The 20791-nt window shown below is 46.3% G+C and overlaps 1 protein-coding gene across 1 annotated transcript in view; it reads left to right on the forward strand.

The window, feature by feature from the left end:
• Positions 1-20791, forward strand: part of TMEM163 (transmembrane protein 163) — a 277609-nt gene that overhangs the window by 223063 nt on the left and 33755 nt on the right. The window contains exon 5 of the mRNA XM_011970294.1: positions 7518-7614. Within this exon, the coding sequence (XP_011825684.1) occupies positions 7518-7614 (97 nt within the window). The remainder of the gene's footprint in view (positions 1-7517; positions 7615-20791) is intronic.

Here is a 20791-nt window from a genome sequence, read left to right on the forward strand (position 1 = left end):
CCTTGTGCCCTTCTCCTCTGCCTATGCCCAGTCAGTCACCGAGTTCTGCCAGTTCGATCTGCTTGGTGTCTTTCCTTGTCTGTCTTGATTCTTCTCAGCTGTCGTGGTCTGTGTGTAGAGTCATCAGTTTGTTTTTGTGGCCACTGACATTGTCTTACAGGCTATTCCCCTCCCTCTAGTTCCTTTCCCTTCAACCCTCCCAACCCCAGCTGCAGTCAGAAGGGTCTTTGCAAAGCCCAGATCACATCATGGGTCTCCTTTGCTTAAAATGCTGCAGCGACTTCGTGTCACCACAAGGGTTGCCCCAACCTCAGATCTATGTGTTCCAACTTGGTGATCCTGCCCTCTCTGTGTACTATCTATCCTATCCTTTTATGAACTTAATACTTAATATATTCATTTTTTCCCTAAGCAACAATATCTTTGCAGTCATGGAGTGATCGTTGTTTTCTAAGGTACATTAAAATATGTAACTATTAAATACAACAGGTGTTGGTCCGTATGCCGTCTAAGATCTGTTGTGTGTACCATGGATGATGCACCCGCCATCTTCCAGGAGCTTCCAGGACACACAGGGCCTTTCTTTGTGGCCATTGCATTGCTGCTCCCCTGGGACCAAATGCTCCAGGAATAGCATCTCCATTTTGAATTCCCGCTGAAACAGGCCCCACAGTGCTGTGTCTTTGTGCTTTTGTCCGTAAAGTTTCCTCTGTCTGGAGTAACCTCCAAAGCCTTCTAGTTTCTCTGCTTCATGATTCCCATCCATTGTACACCCAGCTTAGATGTCATACTACAGAGCCATCTTTTCTTCCTGTTCCATCCCCCCAGGTTGTGTTGTATCACTCTGCATTCTTTCTTCATTTTATTCCTTGTCTATTGCCTATTTTCACATTCACAAGTGATGGACTGTCCTGTAGTGATTTCCAGGTTTTCTATCCTAGATTCGTGCTCTCTGGAGCCTAGGTATAGATTTTGTTTGCCTTATCCTCAGGGCTTGACACGTAGAACTTAAAATGTGAGTGACTGAATTTTCAAGTCCCTTTCTAAAATGCAGATACCCTGGTGAAGCAGTCGCTGTGGCTGGAGATAGGTTGATGTTAGATGAAAACAAGAGTGAGACTGGCATGTAGACCTGGGGTTTGGCAGGCTCTCTGGAGGGAAGGAAATGGCGCATTGATTGGTGGAGGTACCAAAGGTCTGATGTGCCTTCACATAGTTTCCTAGAGCAGTCCCTGTTAGCCCACATAAATTGACCCCATCTTGAGGAATGGCTTGGGCGACGCCCCCTTTGGTGAACCTGTGTATTTTCAGCCCAACCTTTAGAGCTGCACTGTCCAGTATGATAGTCACCAGCTACATGTGGCCATTTGATTTTTAATTAAAATAAGTTAAAATTTCATTTCTTCAGTTGCAGTAACCACATTTGCAATACTCGATAGATAGCCATGGCGAGTGGCTACCACATAGAATAGCATCCATCATCGCAGAAAATGCCCTGGGTCTGCTCTGCTCTAGAGACTAATTGTTTAACAAGTTCCTCATGTTGACTTTTGTCCCTAAAGTAGATGCCAGAAATAAAGTCCTATCTAAGTGGGATTTCAGTTGGTCGGGTTCTGTTCAGCTTGTGTATCATTACAGATGTAAACCAAAGGTCATTTGTTGAGGAAGGAGAGGTTTTAATGGTCACAACTTGAGGAAGTGGAGGCTCTCACCATGGAAAGGGTAGGGAATGCTTGTGTGGAGAGCTGTGGTCTGAGTGACTGTCCCTGGTCCAAGTCAATCTCACCCGCTCCAGAAATACAGCAGGTAGATGAAGTTGAAGATAGAGGAGAGAGATGGGAAATGGATGGAGAGAGGGGTTGAGGGGCTGGAGCTCAGGAGAGTTGAGGGGAGGAATGAGGTGAAGATGAGTACAAACATGAAGGGAAGTGGAGGAGTTCCAGAAGGAGGAGAGGAGAGAGGCATTGACAGTGACGGATTGAGGGAGGGGTGGAGTCTTAACCAGATGGTGCCGGTTTGGCTTCTCCATGATAGAGAGGAGAGAATGGTTCACAGCCATTCCTTGCTCACTTTCTCCTTTTATCCTGCCTCCAAGATGAGCTTCCTTTGTGGCTTTGTTTGAAATGTCAGAACACACAGAGAGAAAGGGGGCTTAGCTGGAGAAAACCAGCATTAGGAATTGTGCAGCCATAAGTACTGTGTTATATGGTCACACCACTTAACTCTTGTATTTTTCATTATTTGCTTCATATTTGAGCACTGTCTCAGATGACAAATGCTTTGGAGACCAGAGTCAAAGATGATAAATAAAACAATTACACGTTAAACTGTGGGCTGAATTGGTTAATCACCAGGGCTTCTTTGTGTTTAGATCTGTCATAAATTAGAGGGTGATTGGAGAAACTTCTCTTGTTTGGCTTTTTTGATCTGATAGGAAGTAACCTAGAATTGGTAGGCTAGGACTCAGGCTGTTTTAATGTGAGCCACAGGCCTTTAAACCTACAATTGACAAGGGGCCAAACTGTCTGTCTGACATCATTTTGTGTATGAGTGTCAGTAGGTTTTGCCCTTATAATTTCAGAATTAAAAACTGATGCCTCTAGAGATTTATAATACTGTGCACAGTTAGCAATTTGGAGCCTTTAGCAGAATAGGAAAAAAAGGAGGCTTTAACTACCTTTAATAATTTCTTTGAAGTGACTTGTTAACCATTGCTTCCTTTCGGACATTGTGTGTCTTTGTGTGTGTGTGTGTGTGTGAGAGAGAGAGAGAGAGAGACAGGGTCTCTCTCTGTCACCCAGACTGGAGTACAGTGGCACGATCATGGCTTACTACAGTCACAACCTCCTGGGCTCAAGCAATCCTCCTGCCTCAGCCTCCTGAATAGCTGGGACTACGGGCACACACCACCATGCCCAGCTAATTTATTTTTTGTGGAGGTGGGGTCTTTGTGTTGCCCAGGCTGGTCTCAAACTCCTGGCCTCAAGCAGATCTGCCTGGGCCTCTCAAAGTGCTGGGATTACAGGTGTGAGCCACCACGCCCGGCCTATTCAGTGGTTCTTAAACTTGAGCGTACATCAGAATCACCTGAAGGGCTTGTTAAACCACAGATTGCTGGGCCACATCCCCAGAGTTTCTGATTTAGTAGGTCTGGGGTGGATTCACTCAGAATTTGCTCTTCCACCAAGTTCTTATGTGATGCGGGTGCTGCTGATTCGTGGACCACACTGTGACAACCACTGATCCGGTGGGTATTTATTTGTTTATTTAGAAACAAGAGTTTCACTCTTGTTGCCCAGGCTGGAGTGCAGTGGCGTGATCTCAGCTTACCGCAACCACCTTCTCCCAGGTTGAAGCGATTCTCCTGCCTCTGCCTCCCAAGTAGCTGGGATTACAGGCACGCACCACCACGCCCAGTTAATTTTGTATTTTTAGTAGAGACAGGGTTTTTCCATGTTGGTCAGGCTGGTCTTGACCTCCGGACCTCAGGTGATCCACCCATCTCGGCCTCCCAAAGTGCTGGGGTTACAGGTGTGAGCCACCGTGCCCAGCTGGGAATTTAAATTTGGTTTCAGTCTGGGTTGATTGGCGGATTATGCTGAAGGGGTGCAGCTCATTTGCCTCTTTCTGATCCATGAAGTTCTTCCCCAGAGTTGGGGCAGGAGGGAGGAGTCTATATTCTTTTTAGTGACCTGGTTCCTCAATGCTGTTGTTACTGGCCAGGCCAGCCTTTCTGGGTTGAGGCCACGGATTGCTGATGGAGCAATTACTCTTTGCCCCCACCCATCTCTGGTCCGCCAAGCCTGGAAGCAGCTCACACTTGCAGATGCAGAAGCAGTCATATTTGCACTGTTTGCTCCTAACTCAAATCTTCACAGCATCCTGGAGACCACTAGTCCCAGGGCAGTGGTGGTGTGAGCATGTGACGTGGCTGCCCAGAGCTTTCGTGTGGCTGGATGGTTGACCAGGGCTGGCGGCTGGGAGGGAGGCAGTTGAATGGGATTCTATTTCTGGATAGACTTCACAAACTCCTTGAGTGACCTTAGGGAAGCCGGCCAATCCTTGACTCCTGCATTTTTAAACACTCCTGTTTATAAAACACCTCTCTCCCCACCCCTCATCCATAAAATAGCAGAAAAACAAAAACCTGGGTCTGGTGAGTGGCCTCCAGGGGACTGATGAGCTGATGTGTGGAGCTCTGAGTGCTAGAGGAGAAAGCTGCTGTGTAAACACAATAAATATTAATAAAACGTTAAAAAATAGCACCGCGCCTGCTGCTAATAATGGCTGCTTTGGGCTGCTGGAGACACTGACACACGGGCTCCCAGCAGTGTCGAAGGAGAGGTGACTGTGGGTTTTGAATCTGCAACCCATTTAAAAGATGCAAATGAGTTTTTGAAACATTTTGGAGCATATTCAGAGGTATATTGGTAAAGAAAATAGGATTACAATTCTGTGAAATGCAACTTTAATAAACCAAATCACAAATTTCTTTTGATTTTCATTATAGTTCAGAGTTGCCTTACCACGTGGACTATTCCACGGGCATTTGGCTGAAGCATCGGGAGTCTCTTTCCTCCTCCCATCCCCCGTGGTAAATGGTTGATGCCTCCTCAGACTCCCTGGGGGGACTTACGGATCAGTCAGGGATGAATCCATTGATGTTTGATCCACTCTGCTGCCTACGGGAGTACCTGCTGCATGCTACGTAGTTCTTGCCCTTACAGAATTTATAGTGTAATTTTGAGTAAAGTTAGGTAAACAATACGTTACGTACGAGGCCCTTGCATCCTTCTTACTCATCTCCTTAGGTAAATGTACACAGAATCCATATCAGCCTTTTGTGCGGGATGGAGGCATGGCTGCGGAGAGCTGGTGAGAGGCAGTTCCTGCATTATCACCACTGTTCCCTGTCAGAAGCAGGCATTTGTTCCTTCCTTCCCCCAGAGGAGTATGGAGATGGAAGCTCCCTTGGGGATATGGTGACAAATTGCCTGTAGAGTCTAGCACGCAGGTTGTGGCTACCCTACTTGATTTTCAGGGAGGGAAGGCTGATTGACAAACAAATACACAACGAGGCCTGTCAGGTCCCACGAGACCCCCTTCCTTCCTCCCCAGTTTGGATGTTGCTTCCATCTCAGCCTCTGTTCCGGGGAGTTCTGTGCTTTCACCTCACAGTGGAAGCTTCCTAGGGACAGGGCCCTACCTGGCTCTAGGAACTGGAGTGGTGTCCAGGCAACTTAAAAAAAAAAAAAAAAGGGAATTCCCCAGGGGAGTGCAATGTGTTGTGAGTGCTGGGAAGTGCTGAGTTGATGACTGAAGTTACCTGAAAGGGTTAATTAAAGAGGAATCTCTGTGAGTCACTCAGGAGTTTTGTGAATGGAGGGAAGAACCACATTGCGGGAACTTACCTGGAGGCCTATGCTGATTTCAGGCTTTCTCCTGTAATGGGACCTCTCAGGGCACATGCCTCACAGGGAGGAATGGTTACTCCAGGTCCCTAGCACAGCTGGCCCAGAACTGTCTTCCAAACAGGAGGCAAGTGCTTTGGGAGTGATGCTCCCCGAGCCCTAGGAATCCCTGCTCTTGCTCCAGTACGGAGTCACTAAAGGGCCCTCCAATAGGTTCACCTCGTTCCTCCAGGACTTAAACACGGCCTGTTTGTCCCTGATTCCAATGTTAGGACTGTGGTTCCCAGCCCCAGGCGCGCTGTCACACCGAGGCAGCACATTAGCACCTACTTACTGCCTGAATTGTCTCTTCTGCCCCTGGTGGATCATGGGGCCCTGTGGCTCACAGCATTCAGGTAGGTTCTGTAGGATGGCAACTTCTTTTCCCTGTTGACTTTGGTGGTCAAAGTCAATATACCCTGAACTGTATTCTCCTAGAAGTGACTTACTGTCAATCCTTGGTCTAGGGGTGGTCACCCTGGGGGTGTGGCAAGTTACAGCTGAGTCCATTCCCAGGTTGTGTCCTTGTCACTGTCAATTGTGCGGCCTCTTCAGCAGTGTGGAGTTCTCCCAGTTAAGATCCTCAATGTTTCGTTTTTTTGCAGAGCCTGTGTCTCTGGGGGGTGATGTTCCTTCCAGCATCCATGTGTGTATTCATCTGCTCAAGTCTGTGCTGATTCCCAGCCCATTCATTCCTTTTCCTTCCATCTCTCTTCTTTTTTGTGTTTTGCTCCAACCTGCAATTATTCTGTCTTTGCTTTTGAGGGAATACAACCCACACCACAGTGTGACTTAGAAGCCGACTGAGTGGACTCCAAGCAGCCTTGCTTACCTGCTTTTATTCCTCAGTCCTAAGTGTGGAGGATGGGGTCTGTTCACAGGTTTACTGGGATTATAAGTAGGTTTCACCTCAAAATTAGGTGAGCAATTTGGGGCCATGCTGTTAGTCCAGAGAAGGGGACTCCAAGGTGGATAATAAAACATGATTTTGTTTGATAGTTGGGGCAAGATTGCTGAGGAGGCTGCCAAATGGTGGAGACATCAAGCTGGGACAGGAATGATCTAAACCTGACTGTAGTCACTCTTGTATTTTTTCTCTTTTCTCTCCCTCTTCATTTTCATTTGATATTTTAACCCTTGTAATGCTATCATTTCCTCGTGCCTCCCTTCATCTTCCATCACTCTTCATTTTTCCATCCTGAGATTTGTTGTGTCTGGGTTGTCAGAGACTTTTCCTATGTCCTGAGTCCCATAGCCTTCTTTGCCAGTCCCCATGCCACATCCCCAGCTGTGTGTCCTCTCGCTTCACCTTGGCCTCACCGCGCACCTGCTCCTGCCTCTGCCTGTGCTGGGTGTCTTGGTTGACCATCTCCTTTCTTACGCCTCATTTTTGCCTTTTAGAGTTTCTCTATCTTACCGCAAACTCCTGTCTTGTCATTACCAGATCATTTCTCCTTTTCATCATTGGGACAATGCAAAGGTGTCTGTCACGTCCTATCCAAAAGTGACAGAGTAGACTTTCCTTTGCTTAAGCTAACAGTAATGGCTCCCCGTTTTATGTTTTGTGCATTGTCTCATTTCCTCTTCAGGTAGGGAATATATTCCCATTTGAACGATGAGGAAATCAAGCTAAGAGAGACAATAATCAAGATCACACAAGTTAAGTAAATGGTAGAGCTTGGCATGTCTCATGCCAGAGCCTCCATTCTGCTATTAAACCATGTACCTTCCCGTTTGAGCAGGAATGAAACATCACATTTGCCAGGCAAGGGAGAAAGATTTCACGGTCTTGAAGACCCTTCCATGCCAGCATTCATGGGATGCTGTGAGCTTCTGTAGGATGGTGACCTCTTTTCCCTGAGGTTGACTCTGGTGATCAAACTCTGAACTGTATTCTCCTAGAGGTGACTTAGTGTCCATCCTTGGGCTGTGGGTGGTCACCCTGGGGGTGTGGCAAGTTACAATTGAGTTCCTTCCCAGATTGTGTCTTTGTCTCTGTCAATTGTGTGGACTCTTCAGCAGTGTGAGTCCTCCCAGTTACGATTCTCAATGTTTTGTTTTTTGCAGAGCCTGTGTCATCTTGGGGGTGATATTCCTTCTGTCATCCATATGTATAGTGGTCAAAGCCATCCATGACCTCTCAACGAGGCTGCTCCCAGAAGTGGTAAGGTCCTTCTTCTTCCTTAACAGTCCTTCCTGCCAATGCTGGCCCCCTGGGCTGCCTCTCACCGCAGGGTTCCTGGGGGGAGTCGGGCACGTTGAGAGGGAACAGACAACATTTTGGGGGGTCAGAAGAACTTGTTGCAGGGATGCGAATGACCTGGTGGAGAGAAACACTGGGCAAGGTGAAGAGACTCCAGATAGGTGAGCTAGGACTGGGTTCTGTGTGCCTCTCCTTAGCTATTTTCACTATTTTTAAAGCAAGATTCATTTTGTTTTTGTAAAGAGAAACTGGGTTATTTTTGTGAAGCAGAGTGATCCAATCTGTGTTGTTTGCATCTGTTGTTCAGTGTTCATTCAATGATCGTAGTATTAAGAATTATTTTCCTTTGCACCTCGATTCATTACATAAATCTATTCACGTTAGGTCTTCTGGTACACTTGACACTGGGATATTGAAACTGGAGGACACAAATTCATATTAAAATGTGTCTTTGACTACTTTGTCCTCTGGGTGAGAGTCATTACTGGCACTCTGATTCTTTTTCCCTCCCTCCCCTTATAGGGAGTGCTGAGAAAAATATTTTTACAGCCTCCTATCGTGCAGTCTTCATGGCAGGCAACTGATTTGGTTACCAGGAGATGAAGATGCTGCCATTACAATAATTCTCTGTGTACAAGTTGCAATGGAAATTTGAATGCAAAATCTGGTCTGTCCTCTTAGGATGTGATTTGATGTGAGCTTGGCTACATGCACCATCTGATATAAGACCAAAATGATTAGACCTTTAATTTTACTTTTGAAGAAAGATGTTAATCCTGGTTGGGGTGATGTATTGCATGTATGTGTGTGTATGTGTGTTTTTATAGGGAAGATGAACATGAAGTGAGACATTCTCCTGTGTTTAGTAGAGGCATATGAAAGTGGTTTTCCTCACTCCCTTGTAAATGATTAGAGTCATCCCTTTAATGATCCACCAGGATTTTAACTGTTATTTATCACCATAGTTGGCCAGTGCTTACTCTCTAACATCTCAGTGACAGGGAGGAAAAATGGATACGGGGAAAGGAATGTTCCTATTTGTAGTATTTAGTCTTTCTCAGAAGCAGAGATAGCTCGAGCAAATATTACCATTCATTACAGTCCTGTGCTCTTCATCTCCTACTTACCAATCTCCCTGGTTGCCTGGCATATGGGACTCTCACATCCTCCTCCTCCATCAGACTTGCTAGCCTGCATTTCACTCAGTCAGAATCTGAACCTTAGGTAAAATATGACAATGCCAAGTGTGACTATACATGTTAGATGTCAGTCAGGAAATATCTGCATTTTATAGGCATTGCAAATAGGCCTCAACTCTGAGAAATGTTTATTGGTGGGAATTTTCTCCACTATGCCAGTTGACACATTCATTTATTTAGGCATTAAAAATTAATTTCCAGCAGGGCTCACGTGATAGGGAATGGCTGGCTGTGCTCATGGCCCTGGTAGTGGCTCTCCTTGTTATTCTCCTGACAGCTGAACCACTTTTAACTGGGAGCAATCTCTTATTATCCCACAGTGCAAAGACTCTTAAGAGAAGCAGCTCACTGACTTAAATTCCCCCTCAAGGTATACATGTCCAACACCCAGCCTCACCTGGGGTTCAGAGAGGGTGAAGATTCCGGGGTTGTGCCTGTCCTTGCAGAACCCATACCCTCTGCACCTTTGATGTATTGTATGGGATTGTAAACACTTATTTTACTTGTTTTTCTAAATTGACAACAATGATATATATTTTTGGGGTACATAGTGATGTTTTGATACATACCATGTATAGTGATCAGATTAGGGTAATTAGTGAATTAGCATATTCATTATCTCAAACATGTATTATTTCTGTGTTGAGAACATTCAATATCCCCCTTCTAGCTATATAATATGTTATATAATTCTAACCTATATAATATATTATCGTTTACTCTAGTCATCCTGTAATGGTTTAGAACACTAGAACTTATTCCTCCTATCTAGCTGTAATTTTGTTTCCTTTAACAAGTCCCTCCCTTCCCTCTCTGGTATCCTCTGTTTTGCTTTTTACCTTTACACAGTCACCTTTTTCTAGCTGGCACATGAATGAGAACAGGCGATGCTTGTCTTCGGGTGTCTGGCTTTAGCTCACTTAACAGAATGACCTCCAGTTCCATCTGTGTTGTAGTGAATGACAGGATTTCACTCTTTTTTATGGCGGAATTGTATTCCATTGTGTATATATGCCATATTTTCTTTATCCATTCATCTATTGTTGGTGTGGGATTTAAAAATCACACCCGTTTATGGTCATCTTGTCAGAACTCTGGAGAGGCAATACACGATGGTTTTGCTGGTGGTTTTGTTTTAAGCCTTCAGAGTTGTTAACTAGGGAGCTTTCAAGCTGTGTGAGCTCCCGTCTCCAGAGGGGAAGGCCTCCTCCTCGGCTGAGGGCTCAGTGGCCCACGGGCCAGGTAAATGCCGCCAGGTGGTGGCTGACCATGTCTCCATCCTGGGTCTTGTTCCCTTGCTGTACGCTAGAGGTTTATAGAAGCCAACAGGTGACAGCCAGGCCCCCGGCCTCTGGCCTGCAGTAATCCAAAATGTGCATTTATGCACAGTGCTTCATCTCAAATAGGAGTCACAAACTCAAATGCCTGTAAGCCAGCTCTGAAGCAAAAATAGGAGAAACTGGCCGGGCCTGTGGCAACTGAGGTGTGCGTGCCTGATGAAGGGCCTGGCGTCCTCTGGAGATGTCATGCTGGCATGTGGGCCGTACGGAAGACTCATCAGCAGCTCTTCTGAGTGTTAAAGAGGAAGTGGAAACCTATGTTTAATGTGAGATAAATTGGCAACTAATTAAACATTTTTGAGAACTGTGGTTGAGAGTGGGTGGATAATTTCACGCAGGTTAAATACAGTGTGCCTCCTGGTTGCACACGAGGAGTTTGCTGCTTCTGCGCAAACCAGGCTGTGAGGGTAGGATCTGGGCGAAACCAGGGAGACGGGTGCTTAGGGTCTCCGCGTCACAGACTTAGCTCCGAGTGACACCTCCCGCTTAGTCTCAGTTGCAGAACTGCCTTTTACGTGGGATTTCTGTCCAGTTGTGGCTGTAGATTCTGTCAGAAACAGTGTCTTCCCTTCCCCAGCCCTGTTCCCTTGGCAGCCTTCTTTTTAACTTCGCTGCACAGTTCTCAGAGTGGGAATAATTGCAGGGACGGGTAAGTTTTGAGTAAGAGAGCTGTGCAATTGGAATTTCCCAACTGTGAAGTTGGTTGACTCTGAGCCTCAGTGTTGTTGCCTGCCCCTCAGGGTTTTGCTGGAGCAACCAGGCCGGCCGGCTCTCTGGGGACCTGGAACAGGACCTGGGGACTCTGCTCCAGGCCTGTGTGGGCAAATGGCCGCAGGCTGCTGCCTCCCAACCTGCAGGTGGTTCATGAAACAGATTCCACAGAGCCGTCTCTGAAACTGCAGTTCTGGAAGCCGGGACATGTGTGGCCTGTGCCACGATGGTGGTAATAGTGCTTTCTTTTTACCAATAGGCTGCTTTATTTTTGTTTATTTTAGCATGAAAGGATAGTTTTAATCAAAATAAGCAGGTTCCAGAAATCGATGACACTGCTGACCCTCTGCCTCCCTGACTGCATCTTTTTAATTTAGTTATTGTTTTATTTTTTTAATTAACAAGTAAAAATAGTATATCTTTATGATGTCTTAACCATTCCACAGTGATGCGTATATTAATATGGGTTGTTTTAAAAGAAGTATCTCGCTCTTCCTGTGTTTAACCCCCAGTCACGCCGGGCTGTGGTAAGAAGGGGCAGGTGGTGAGCTTCTCCTTTCCTGAAGGACCCAGGGGCTCTGAAAGCTGAAGAGATGTTCCTGAGGGCGTCAGCTGGGTGGCAGCAGAGCCTGGATTAGAACCTGGTCTCCTCGTCCAGGGCTGTCTTGGCCCTGGCCTATGGGGCCTTTAGGACCCTGCTGCCCATTGGCTTTTTGGCTCCAGACTCCTGTCTGTCTGCTCCCCACACTCCTGAGGGCAGCGCTGCCGAGGGCTGTCCCAAAGTGGGAGGATGTGCAGGCCCCCAGCTGGCCCTCCTGTTCCCAGCCTTTCTGGCTACTCCTGCCACCTATCCCCCTTTCCACAGGGCCCCTTCGCTCTGTGCTGCTGACTGGGGGAGCCCCCACTGCCTTGTCTCTTGAAAGCCCACATGCCAGCCAGGCGCGGTGGCTCACGCCTGTAATCCCAGCACTTTGGGAGGCCGAGGCAGACGGATCACCTGAGGCCAGGAGTTCAAGACCAGCCTGGCTAACATGGTGAAACCCTGTTTCTGCTAAAAATACAAAAAAAAAAAAAAAAAAGTTAGCCAGGTTTGGTGGTGAATGCCTGTAATCCCAGCTACTCAGGAGGCTGAGGCGGAGGAATCACTTGAACCAGATTGCCAGATTGCACTCCAGCCTGGGCGACAGAGGAAGACTCCGTCTCAAAAACAAAAACAAAAAAACCACAAACAAACAAACAAGCAAAAAAACAGAAAGAAAGCCCACATGCAAGTGCACCAAGCATCGGTGTGCAGCAGCACCGTGTGGGATGAGGGGAGGGTGGGATGTGTGAGGCACATGGAGGGTGGCGCTGGAGTGAAGCTGCTGAGCCTGGCGGGAGGGCTTGGGCGTGGGTGCACCTGCCCAAGGTGTGGCACTCTCTGCCTCTTCTTACCTGTGTGACCACATGCACGTGATGCAGTCACCCTGACCCTGGGTCTCCTCCTAGGTAAAATGTGGATGGCACCTCCGTCCAAGGCTTATGATAAGAATCGAATGAACAGTTAGTTAGGAGAATTGGCGGTAGAGGACAGCCCCTCTGTGGCGGCTGCTGCTCTTCTGCCTTCTGAAGTTTCTGAATTACTAATCAAGGTTGCCCCAGATAGTGTCTGGAGGTCATTTCAGACTCGGCTCCTGAGCACCATCTCAACGTGTCCAGTTGTGGCTTCTCTGATGCTTGGCCTTGTGGGGTCCCTGGATGGAGCTTGTATTGCTCTCTCTCGGGCTTCAGGCAGCTGCAGCTCTCTTTGGGCCAGTGTCCTGGGGAATGCTGAACACACCATTGGAAGACCTGAGCTCTAGGCCTAACCCACCCCTCACTGGCCAAGTGACTTTTAGCAAATCACTCTTCCTTTCTGAGCAAGTTTCCTCATGACGACAGTGGACACAGTACCCACTACTCCACAATAGAATTGTGAGAAGCAAATGATGTGATAATGAATGTAGAAATGCTTTATAAGGGTTGCACGCTTTACAAAGGAAGAAGATGATACTGTTTCTGAAGCTAAGGTTCTAGGAGTCCCATCCTTGCCCTTGAACTTTCTCTGTGTCCTAATCAATGACCAGCTCATTAGTGCCCTTTGCCTTGAGTGGACCGTGACCTCTTCACCTTGGGCTCTTGGCCAGTGTCTGGGCCCAGGCTCCTTAAGTGGCCATGTGGCAATAATGCTGATTATCATTATAATTAGAGTAATAAACAGTCACATGTTGGCAATAAATAATACATGACCATATGTGGATACTAATAATTGCTACCATTTGATTGCTCATCTCCAGACCAACCCACTGTCTAAGCACTTGGGATTCAGAGTCAAATAGCAATAATGCCTAGAGTTTTTGCATTGCACTGCAAAGCCCTTCTTAGAGGACTTGGCTTTTGCTCCCAAGGAGCTCAGTTAGGGAGAGATTCATTAGCTGCTGCATTAAATATGTAGTGATAACAGCTCTAATAGACACGATCACATGGAAACACAGAGGAGCTTTTTTGTCAAGCCTGGAGTAGGGGGAGGTATGTGGGGACCTTCCCCAGTAAGCAGACACTCCATGCGACATATGAAGGAAGGGTGGTTGTGGGCAAGGCAGGCGCCTTGTGGGAGGAGGTGCAGGAAGTGGAGGCGCTTCCAGGCAGAGCCGCAGAGGAGGTCACAGGTTCTGTGTGCACCTGTGGTCTCTGTCATACTCTTATGTCCTGTTTACATGAGAGTCTCTGGGTAGAAAGAGGAAGGAATAGGGAGAGCAAAGGAGGAGGGAAAAGGAAGAAAGGAAAAATGACTTTGGGTTGTAAGTCAGAAATGATGCTTAGCAAAATTTTGTTTTCTCTGTCTTAATTAATTAGGAAGGTTCCCCTGCCAAGCTCTCCTTGTCTGTCTCCTCCCTGAGTGTTTGCCTAAAATTCCTTCCCATTCACTAAAACCAAGCAGCTTCCCTCCAGCGATAAAAGGGGGCCCCTTTCAGTTGTTCATTTCCCTGCAGTAGTTAGCATCATTTGGTCTCCAGTCCCCGTGGATTGTGGCTCGGGCAAGGTGGCCTTTCCTGTTCACTAGTGCATCCATTCAACATGTGTTTCCTGGTGCGTCCTGCTCTTGAGGCCAGGCTGGCTCTGTGGGACCTGTGGAGGTCGGTGGTGTTCCCACAGGAGCCTCAGATGGGATTCCACGCTCCTGAGCAAAACTGGAAATAGAACTCTTGTCAAAGATATGTTAAGTTTGGGGCCGGGTGTGGTGGCTCACATCTGTAATCCCAGCACTTTGGGAGTCCGAGGCGGGCGGATCACTTGAGGTCAGGAGTTTGAGACCAGCCTGGCCAATATGGTGAAACCACGTCCCTACTAAAAATACAAAAATTAGCTGGCGTGGTGGCGGGCACCTCTAATCCCAGCTACTTGGGAGGCTGAGGCAGGAGAATCGGTTGAACCCTGGAGGTGGAGGTTGCAGTGAACCAAGATTGTGCCATTGCACTCCAGCCTGAGTGACAGAGCAAGACTCCGTCTCAAAAAAAAAAAAAAAAAAAAAATATTTAAGGCTTGGATTTTGTGAAATTACAACACATTGTGTTACAGATCTAACCGACTTCTATTCATAGTTGGTGAATCGGGGAATCCTCCATTCTGTAACATAGGCTGGGAGCTTCCCAGGGCAATGGCAGAATAGTGGGCCTCATGCAGTGGGAACAAGGAAACAAAAATAGAAGAAAAGCAGACTGGTTCACATTGGGTTACTTTAAATTACTTTTTTTGTATGAATTAAAGCAGAGGGGACTTTCTTGCGACACTAACTTAGGTAGACTGGAATCTTCCGTTTTCAGGAAAAAATAGTCTGTTTTGGGATCTGTCTGCTTCCTGAAAGTTTCAGTTTGATTATGTGGCATTTAGCATGAGCGACTCCATTCTGGTTTGGTCTGGTCTGCTGGGGCCTAGTGCAGGAGCTCAGGCCAAAGCAGTGGCCTCTCAGAATTCTGTGTAACGATTTGGAAGCCCCCAGCCAAGAACTTTTCTCAGGGATTTCCCACCTGCAGCGGGGACTGTGATTCTTTCATCGCAGGCTTCTGTGTATGCACCATGCTCAGCATTCAGCCTGTAGCTTGGGGTGTCAGGAGTGATTGATACGTTCTTCAGCCATTTATTATCTCGCTCTCAGTGAGTTTTGCCTTGAGGAGGATGGAGACAGCCTCGCCTGCCTTCTCCCCACACCCTTGGCTTCAGTACGACGTGCCATTTGTCCTCTCACTCATCCTTCCCTCCCACTCAGGACCTCTCCCCTCCCAACCTGAACTCTCTGAGCTCCCTCCTCCTTTCCTCCTTGGAAATGTGGCTTCTGCACGCATGCCTTCTTTTTCGGGTGTCTCCTAGCCACTTGTGGCCAAGCCACCTTCCCAGGTATTGACTTCCAGCCCCTCCCGTGACTTTGCCACTCATGAAAGTGTTCTCTGAAGACACTCATCCTTTCCTTTGCCTCCCTTTTGACACATCCAAGTTCAATCCCCGCCTTCCCTCAGCCTGTCTTGGCAGTAGATTCTTCATGGCATCCCTCTGGAGGCAGGAAACGTTTAACAGACAGACGGAGAACCTGGGCAGCAGCAGTAAAGGGGGCACCCAGGTGAACGGTGTCCCAGGATTGCTGCCCACGCAGTCACTGTGTCTGCCGGGGGTCTTCTGAAGCAAGTGCCTCACCCGTGGGAGTGAGTTCCTGAGGGTTCTCTTGGCACCAGTGGGTGCCTGGGGGCCCCGATGCATAAAGGTTAAGGATGCCCAGGAGAAAGCCCAACCCTGCCACGTCCTAACTGGCCATTTAATCTTTCTCTGCCTCAGCTTTTTTATAACATGGAAATAATAATGGTAACTTCTGTATAGGATGGTTAAGAAAATAAAAAGATGTAGCGAATGTGCTTAGCATATGACTATGAAAGGAATGTTGGCTTACATCATGGCCTTTGGGGTAGAGGAGAAGCTTCAAGCAAGTTGGTGGGCCTTTTGGCGCCTCTAGTTCTAGAAGATTAGGCTGTATTGAACAGTCCAGGAAAAGCCTTCAGGGGCGCTCTTCTCAGCTCAGGATGGGTAATGCTGCAGGCTCCTTCTTGAGCATCAACTATGATTCTGAGATCCGCCATCAGCAATGGAAAGATTCATCCTCTAGTATGACACACTGTCATGTGTAACTCTGAGTTTAATTTGGGAGTTTTATTAATTAATAGTTTTTAAAAACAATCATATATAGTCACAGCCCTCAACATCTGCCCATCACCATCTCCTCAGCACAGCACAGAGAAGCAGAAATCGTTGTGCCAGACTGTCAGTACCATCTTAACTCTTGTTTCTCAAGACAAGACAGTTCCATTTCCTCAGCAAGATTGACCTCTTCATTTATCCTAGAGCAAGAACCTACCAACTTCTAAACAGAATAGAACTGGGCGCTGATGAAAGTGGATTATTAACAGACGGAAAGGAGAGAGAATGTGTGTGTCGGCGGGGGAGCGGCACTCTCCCTCCCTTCTGTCTGTTAATAATCCACTTTCATCAGTGCCCAGTTCCAGTGGGGGATATGCGTAGGTCTATTTCTGGACTTGATACTCTCTTTGTACTCCTAAGGACGTACTCACACAAGGAGAATATCTAATCCAGAAATAGACCTACACGTATCTAGTCAAGTGGTTTTTGACAGAGGTGCCAAGGTAATTCAATGGGAGAAAGGAAAGTCTCCTCAACAAATGGTGCTGGATCACCCAGGTTGCCATATGGACAAAAATGGGCATCAACCCTTATTCAAGAGCTAACTAAAAATGGAGCATAAGCCTCAATGTAAAACCTGAAACTATACAACTTCTAGAAGAAAACTAAAGAAAGAATTGTTGCAACCTTGGGATAGGCAAAGTTTTCTTAGACATGGCACCAAAAGATCAGGCGCAGTGGTTCATGCCTGTAATCCCAGCACTTCGGGAGTCCAAGGCAAGCGAATCACCTGAGGTCAGGAGTTCAAGACCAGCCTGGCCAACATGGTGAAACCCTGTCTCTACTAAAAATGAAAAAATTAGCTGGCGTGGTGGGGCAGGTGCCTGTAATCCCAGCTACTTGGGAGGCTGAGGTAGGAGAATTGCTTGAACCCCGGAGATGGAGGTTGCAGTGAGCTCAGATCATCCCACTGCACTCTAGACTGGGTGACAGAGCGAGATTCCGAAAAAAAAAAAAAGGTTTGGCACCAAAAGCTTGAACCATAAGTCAAAAAAAAAAAAATTGGACTTCATCAAAATAAAAAAATTTGCTCTTCCAAGACACCATTAAGAAAATGACAAGATAGCACAGACAGCATATGCATATATATATATATATCAGACAAAGGTTTGGTATCCGGAATATGTAAAGAATAGCTTAAGGCAAACAACCCAATAAGAAAATGGGCTTATATGATTTATACAGATAATTTACAAGAGAAGATAAATGGCCAAGAAGCACATGAAAAGATACTCAACATTACCGTAGTCATTGGGGGATTAGAAATTAAACCACTACACATCCATTAGAATATCCAAAATTAAAAAATAAAATATAAACCGCCAAAACCAAAAATTTGTGTGGAGCATCTGGAACTCTTACGCTGTGATGGTGAGAGAGTGAAATGTTACAGCTGCTTTAGAAAACAATCCAGTTTCCTTAAAAAGTCAAATATCCGTTTAGTGTAGGACCTAGCCATCCATCGTTAGGTATTTACCCAAGGGAAATGAAAATATGTATCTGCACAAAGACTCCTACACAAATGTTTATTGCAGTTTAATTTCTAATGTCAAAAACTGGAAACAACCCATATGTGTGTCAACAGGTGCATGGACAAAGAAATCGTGATGCATTCACACAGTGGAAGGCTGCTCAGTGGTAGAAGGACACTATTGACCCATGCAGTGATGTGGGTGGGTCTCAAAATAGTGAAGTGGGTACCAGAAGCAAGGCAAAAAGGAGTATATATTTAATACTATATGACTCTATTTACTTAAAGTTTTATATACAAACTATAGTGACAGAAAGCAGACAGTGGTTGCCTGAGGCTAGAGGTGGAGGGAGGAAGGAATTATTCAAGAATCATAGGAAAACTTTTGGGGGTGATGGAAATAGTCTCTGGCTTTTGGTGACAGTTACAGATATGTTAGTCTGTTAATTATATTAATCATAATTAAGATATTTTAATGCTAATCAAGGTGTACACTTTGAGTATGTGCAGTTCAGGTGCACCCAGGGAGTGTGGTTGGCCACAAACCATCTCCCGTTACTAAGCCAAATGGGAATTCTGCTCAGATCCATGTAGGCTAAATATTGTAAGGTGCTGTGAAGTGAGGTTTTATCTTCCTGATTGTGACACATACACTCAGTACTTGAGATGTTGACCTCACTGCTGAAATTGATGCTGTAGACAAGAAGAAGAAGACAAAGTGTATGATAAGAGGGGAAAGTGTAAATAGTAGGCTAAATATAACAGCTGTCACCAGAGGCAGATAGCAAGAGGAGCCTTTGCTGAACCACAGCTGATCTCATGCAGTTGCCAGAAACACCCATGAAGTGCCAGCAGGTGGCATGGGCTGGACGGTGCTAACCACGTAAACCTCTGGAAGCACGGGCGGCTTATCCTTTCCATCTTCTGCTTACAGTAGGATTTGTTTGTCAGTTCAAGTGTTACCTAGGAAATGACTGTACAAGAGTCTCTGATTGGTCCTCTTTTCCTCACTCTGGAAACCTTGGATTTTAAGCAGGATGTGATATGTCTGTGAGCTGTCTGCCATGTTACTCTGTTTTGTCTATTAAGCCTCTTTGTGTAAAAAGCGAAAAAGAGCTTTTTAGCTTGATGTCTCATAGACCTTCAAGGTGTTTCTGAAGTAGGCAGAGGCGTTAGACACATTGCCATTTAATAACAAGGAAACAGATCCTCAGATAAATAAAACCACTCCTTCCAGACTACATTATATCAGTGTCAGAGACACAGGGTGAGTGGAACCAGGTCTTTTACAGGGTGGAGGGCGCTTTCTGGTCCACAGAGTATCTCCTGAAGTACCACAGAATTTGGGATCTGAAAGCCTCCATGAAAAGCTAATACAACTGGCTGAGTTTCCTGATGGAGGAAATACGTCCCCGAGACTCAGTCTCTCAGAAGATTCTGAGAAAACTCCAAGTCTAGGACTTTTCCATACTCTACTGAATGGGGTGAACTCCCCACCCCAGTGGGCCTTGGAGACTTATCCTAGTGGGGTGCTGGGTTAGGGAAAGAAAAATGGAGAAGAGAGTGGGGCGAGGGAGACACGCTTATCTCTCCGGCCGTCAGCCTGCTCTAGAGGCATCTGTGTATTTCAGGACTCTGGTGTTCGTCAGAGATGGGTATGGGACTATCAAGGCTGAGTGCTTTGCTCTTGAAATGCCTCTCTACTTGACCTTGGGACACTGACTGAATCTTTCGCTATTCATTTTTCTGTCTGGAATGTGAAAACAAACTAACTTAGCTCTTCTTTCTCCCTGTAAGGTTTTGAGAACACCTTCCTATCTTTTAAAGAAAGGAGATGTTTTAAAAGGTGTTTAACAGTTTAAGGAAAATATTTTTTTTCATCGAGTTTCCTAAGTATAATATGAACAACATGATCCTCGTAACATTTCTGGTGGTTTTGTTGATTGTCTAGCTAATGGAGAGAATCATACTGAATGCTTTGTTTTATTTCCCAAGCTCTGAAATATCCCTGATTATGTGGTGTACACAATACATCCTAGCACAGCAAAGTGGCAGCTATGAGCTCTGGCAGTCATGAGGGCCCCCTCTACATGACATGTGTTCCAGCCTCCATCTATCATAGGAGCCATGCAGTCACTTGGGAATTTTCTGCCAGTGACCAGCATATGAGTATTTGTTACCAAAGTTGTTAGGGAAACACTCGATGCTTTTTTGGGAAGTAATTTTGGAAAACTGAGTAAAAATTCTCCACTTTTCAGTAATCCTATTGAAATGGGCTATCTGATCATCCCAGGCCCTTGTGGGAGTTGAGAGATGCTGAGACCAAGATGAACTAAACACAGGGAGAGTCAGAACATGGAAGCCAGGCTGACTCTGGGTGCTTGTGAAGGTCAGTTGTGTTCAGGAGGGACCCCTGGAACCGCTTCTTGATCATCTGTAGCGCTGGCTGTTATGAAGAGGGAGGCTGTATTCAGAGAGGGTTGTAAGAGGAAACAGCCGTGAAGTGCTGTGGTCCTCGACACTTCCCCACCACCGCTGGTGAGAGATCATGTTGTCACTGGCTGTGGCCTGCTAGCCATCGAGTTTAGCTAACCCTGCCCCCCACCCCATTTTGAATGCCCCAAACATCACCCAGCTGGTGGCGCTCTGATGACACCTCATGCTGGAGTAGCTCAGCACACTGCATTATAATTGTTTGTCTTCTTGTCTCTCAAAAGAGACTGTAAACTCTTGGAGGACTAGGCTCGCTGTTCAACAAAGCACCTAATATAGGACCTGGCATGGGGTGGGAACTCAATAAAGGTTTGCTGAGTGAATTCACATGTGCACGTGGCCATTGGCTGTAGCAGGCAGTAAGCTAGTACCGCACTTCGGAAAGGGGTATAACCAGGAGGAGTTTATCTTTCAGGGAATCCCCAACAGAGGCTGCCTGGGACCTTGCTGTGGACATTTTTACACCCCTGTGGAAGAGAAAGAGACGGCAAAACGGGCTTGTCCCAAACTATTCACCCTCATTCATAGTCTGAACTTCATATGCCCTCTGTGCTGTGGAGATGATGAATGTGAACAGATGATGTGCGGATGAGGCAGCCCATGTGCATAAATATGACCCCTTTCACCATCACCCTCAATTATTGTATGATACATAATCATAT

The sequence above is a fragment of the Mandrillus leucophaeus genome, unplaced genomic scaffold, assembly GCF_000951045.1.
Source record: "Mandrillus leucophaeus isolate KB7577 unplaced genomic scaffold, Mleu.le_1.0 Scaffold94, whole genome shotgun sequence".
NCBI lineage: Eukaryota > Metazoa > Chordata > Mammalia > Primates > Cercopithecidae > Mandrillus > Mandrillus leucophaeus.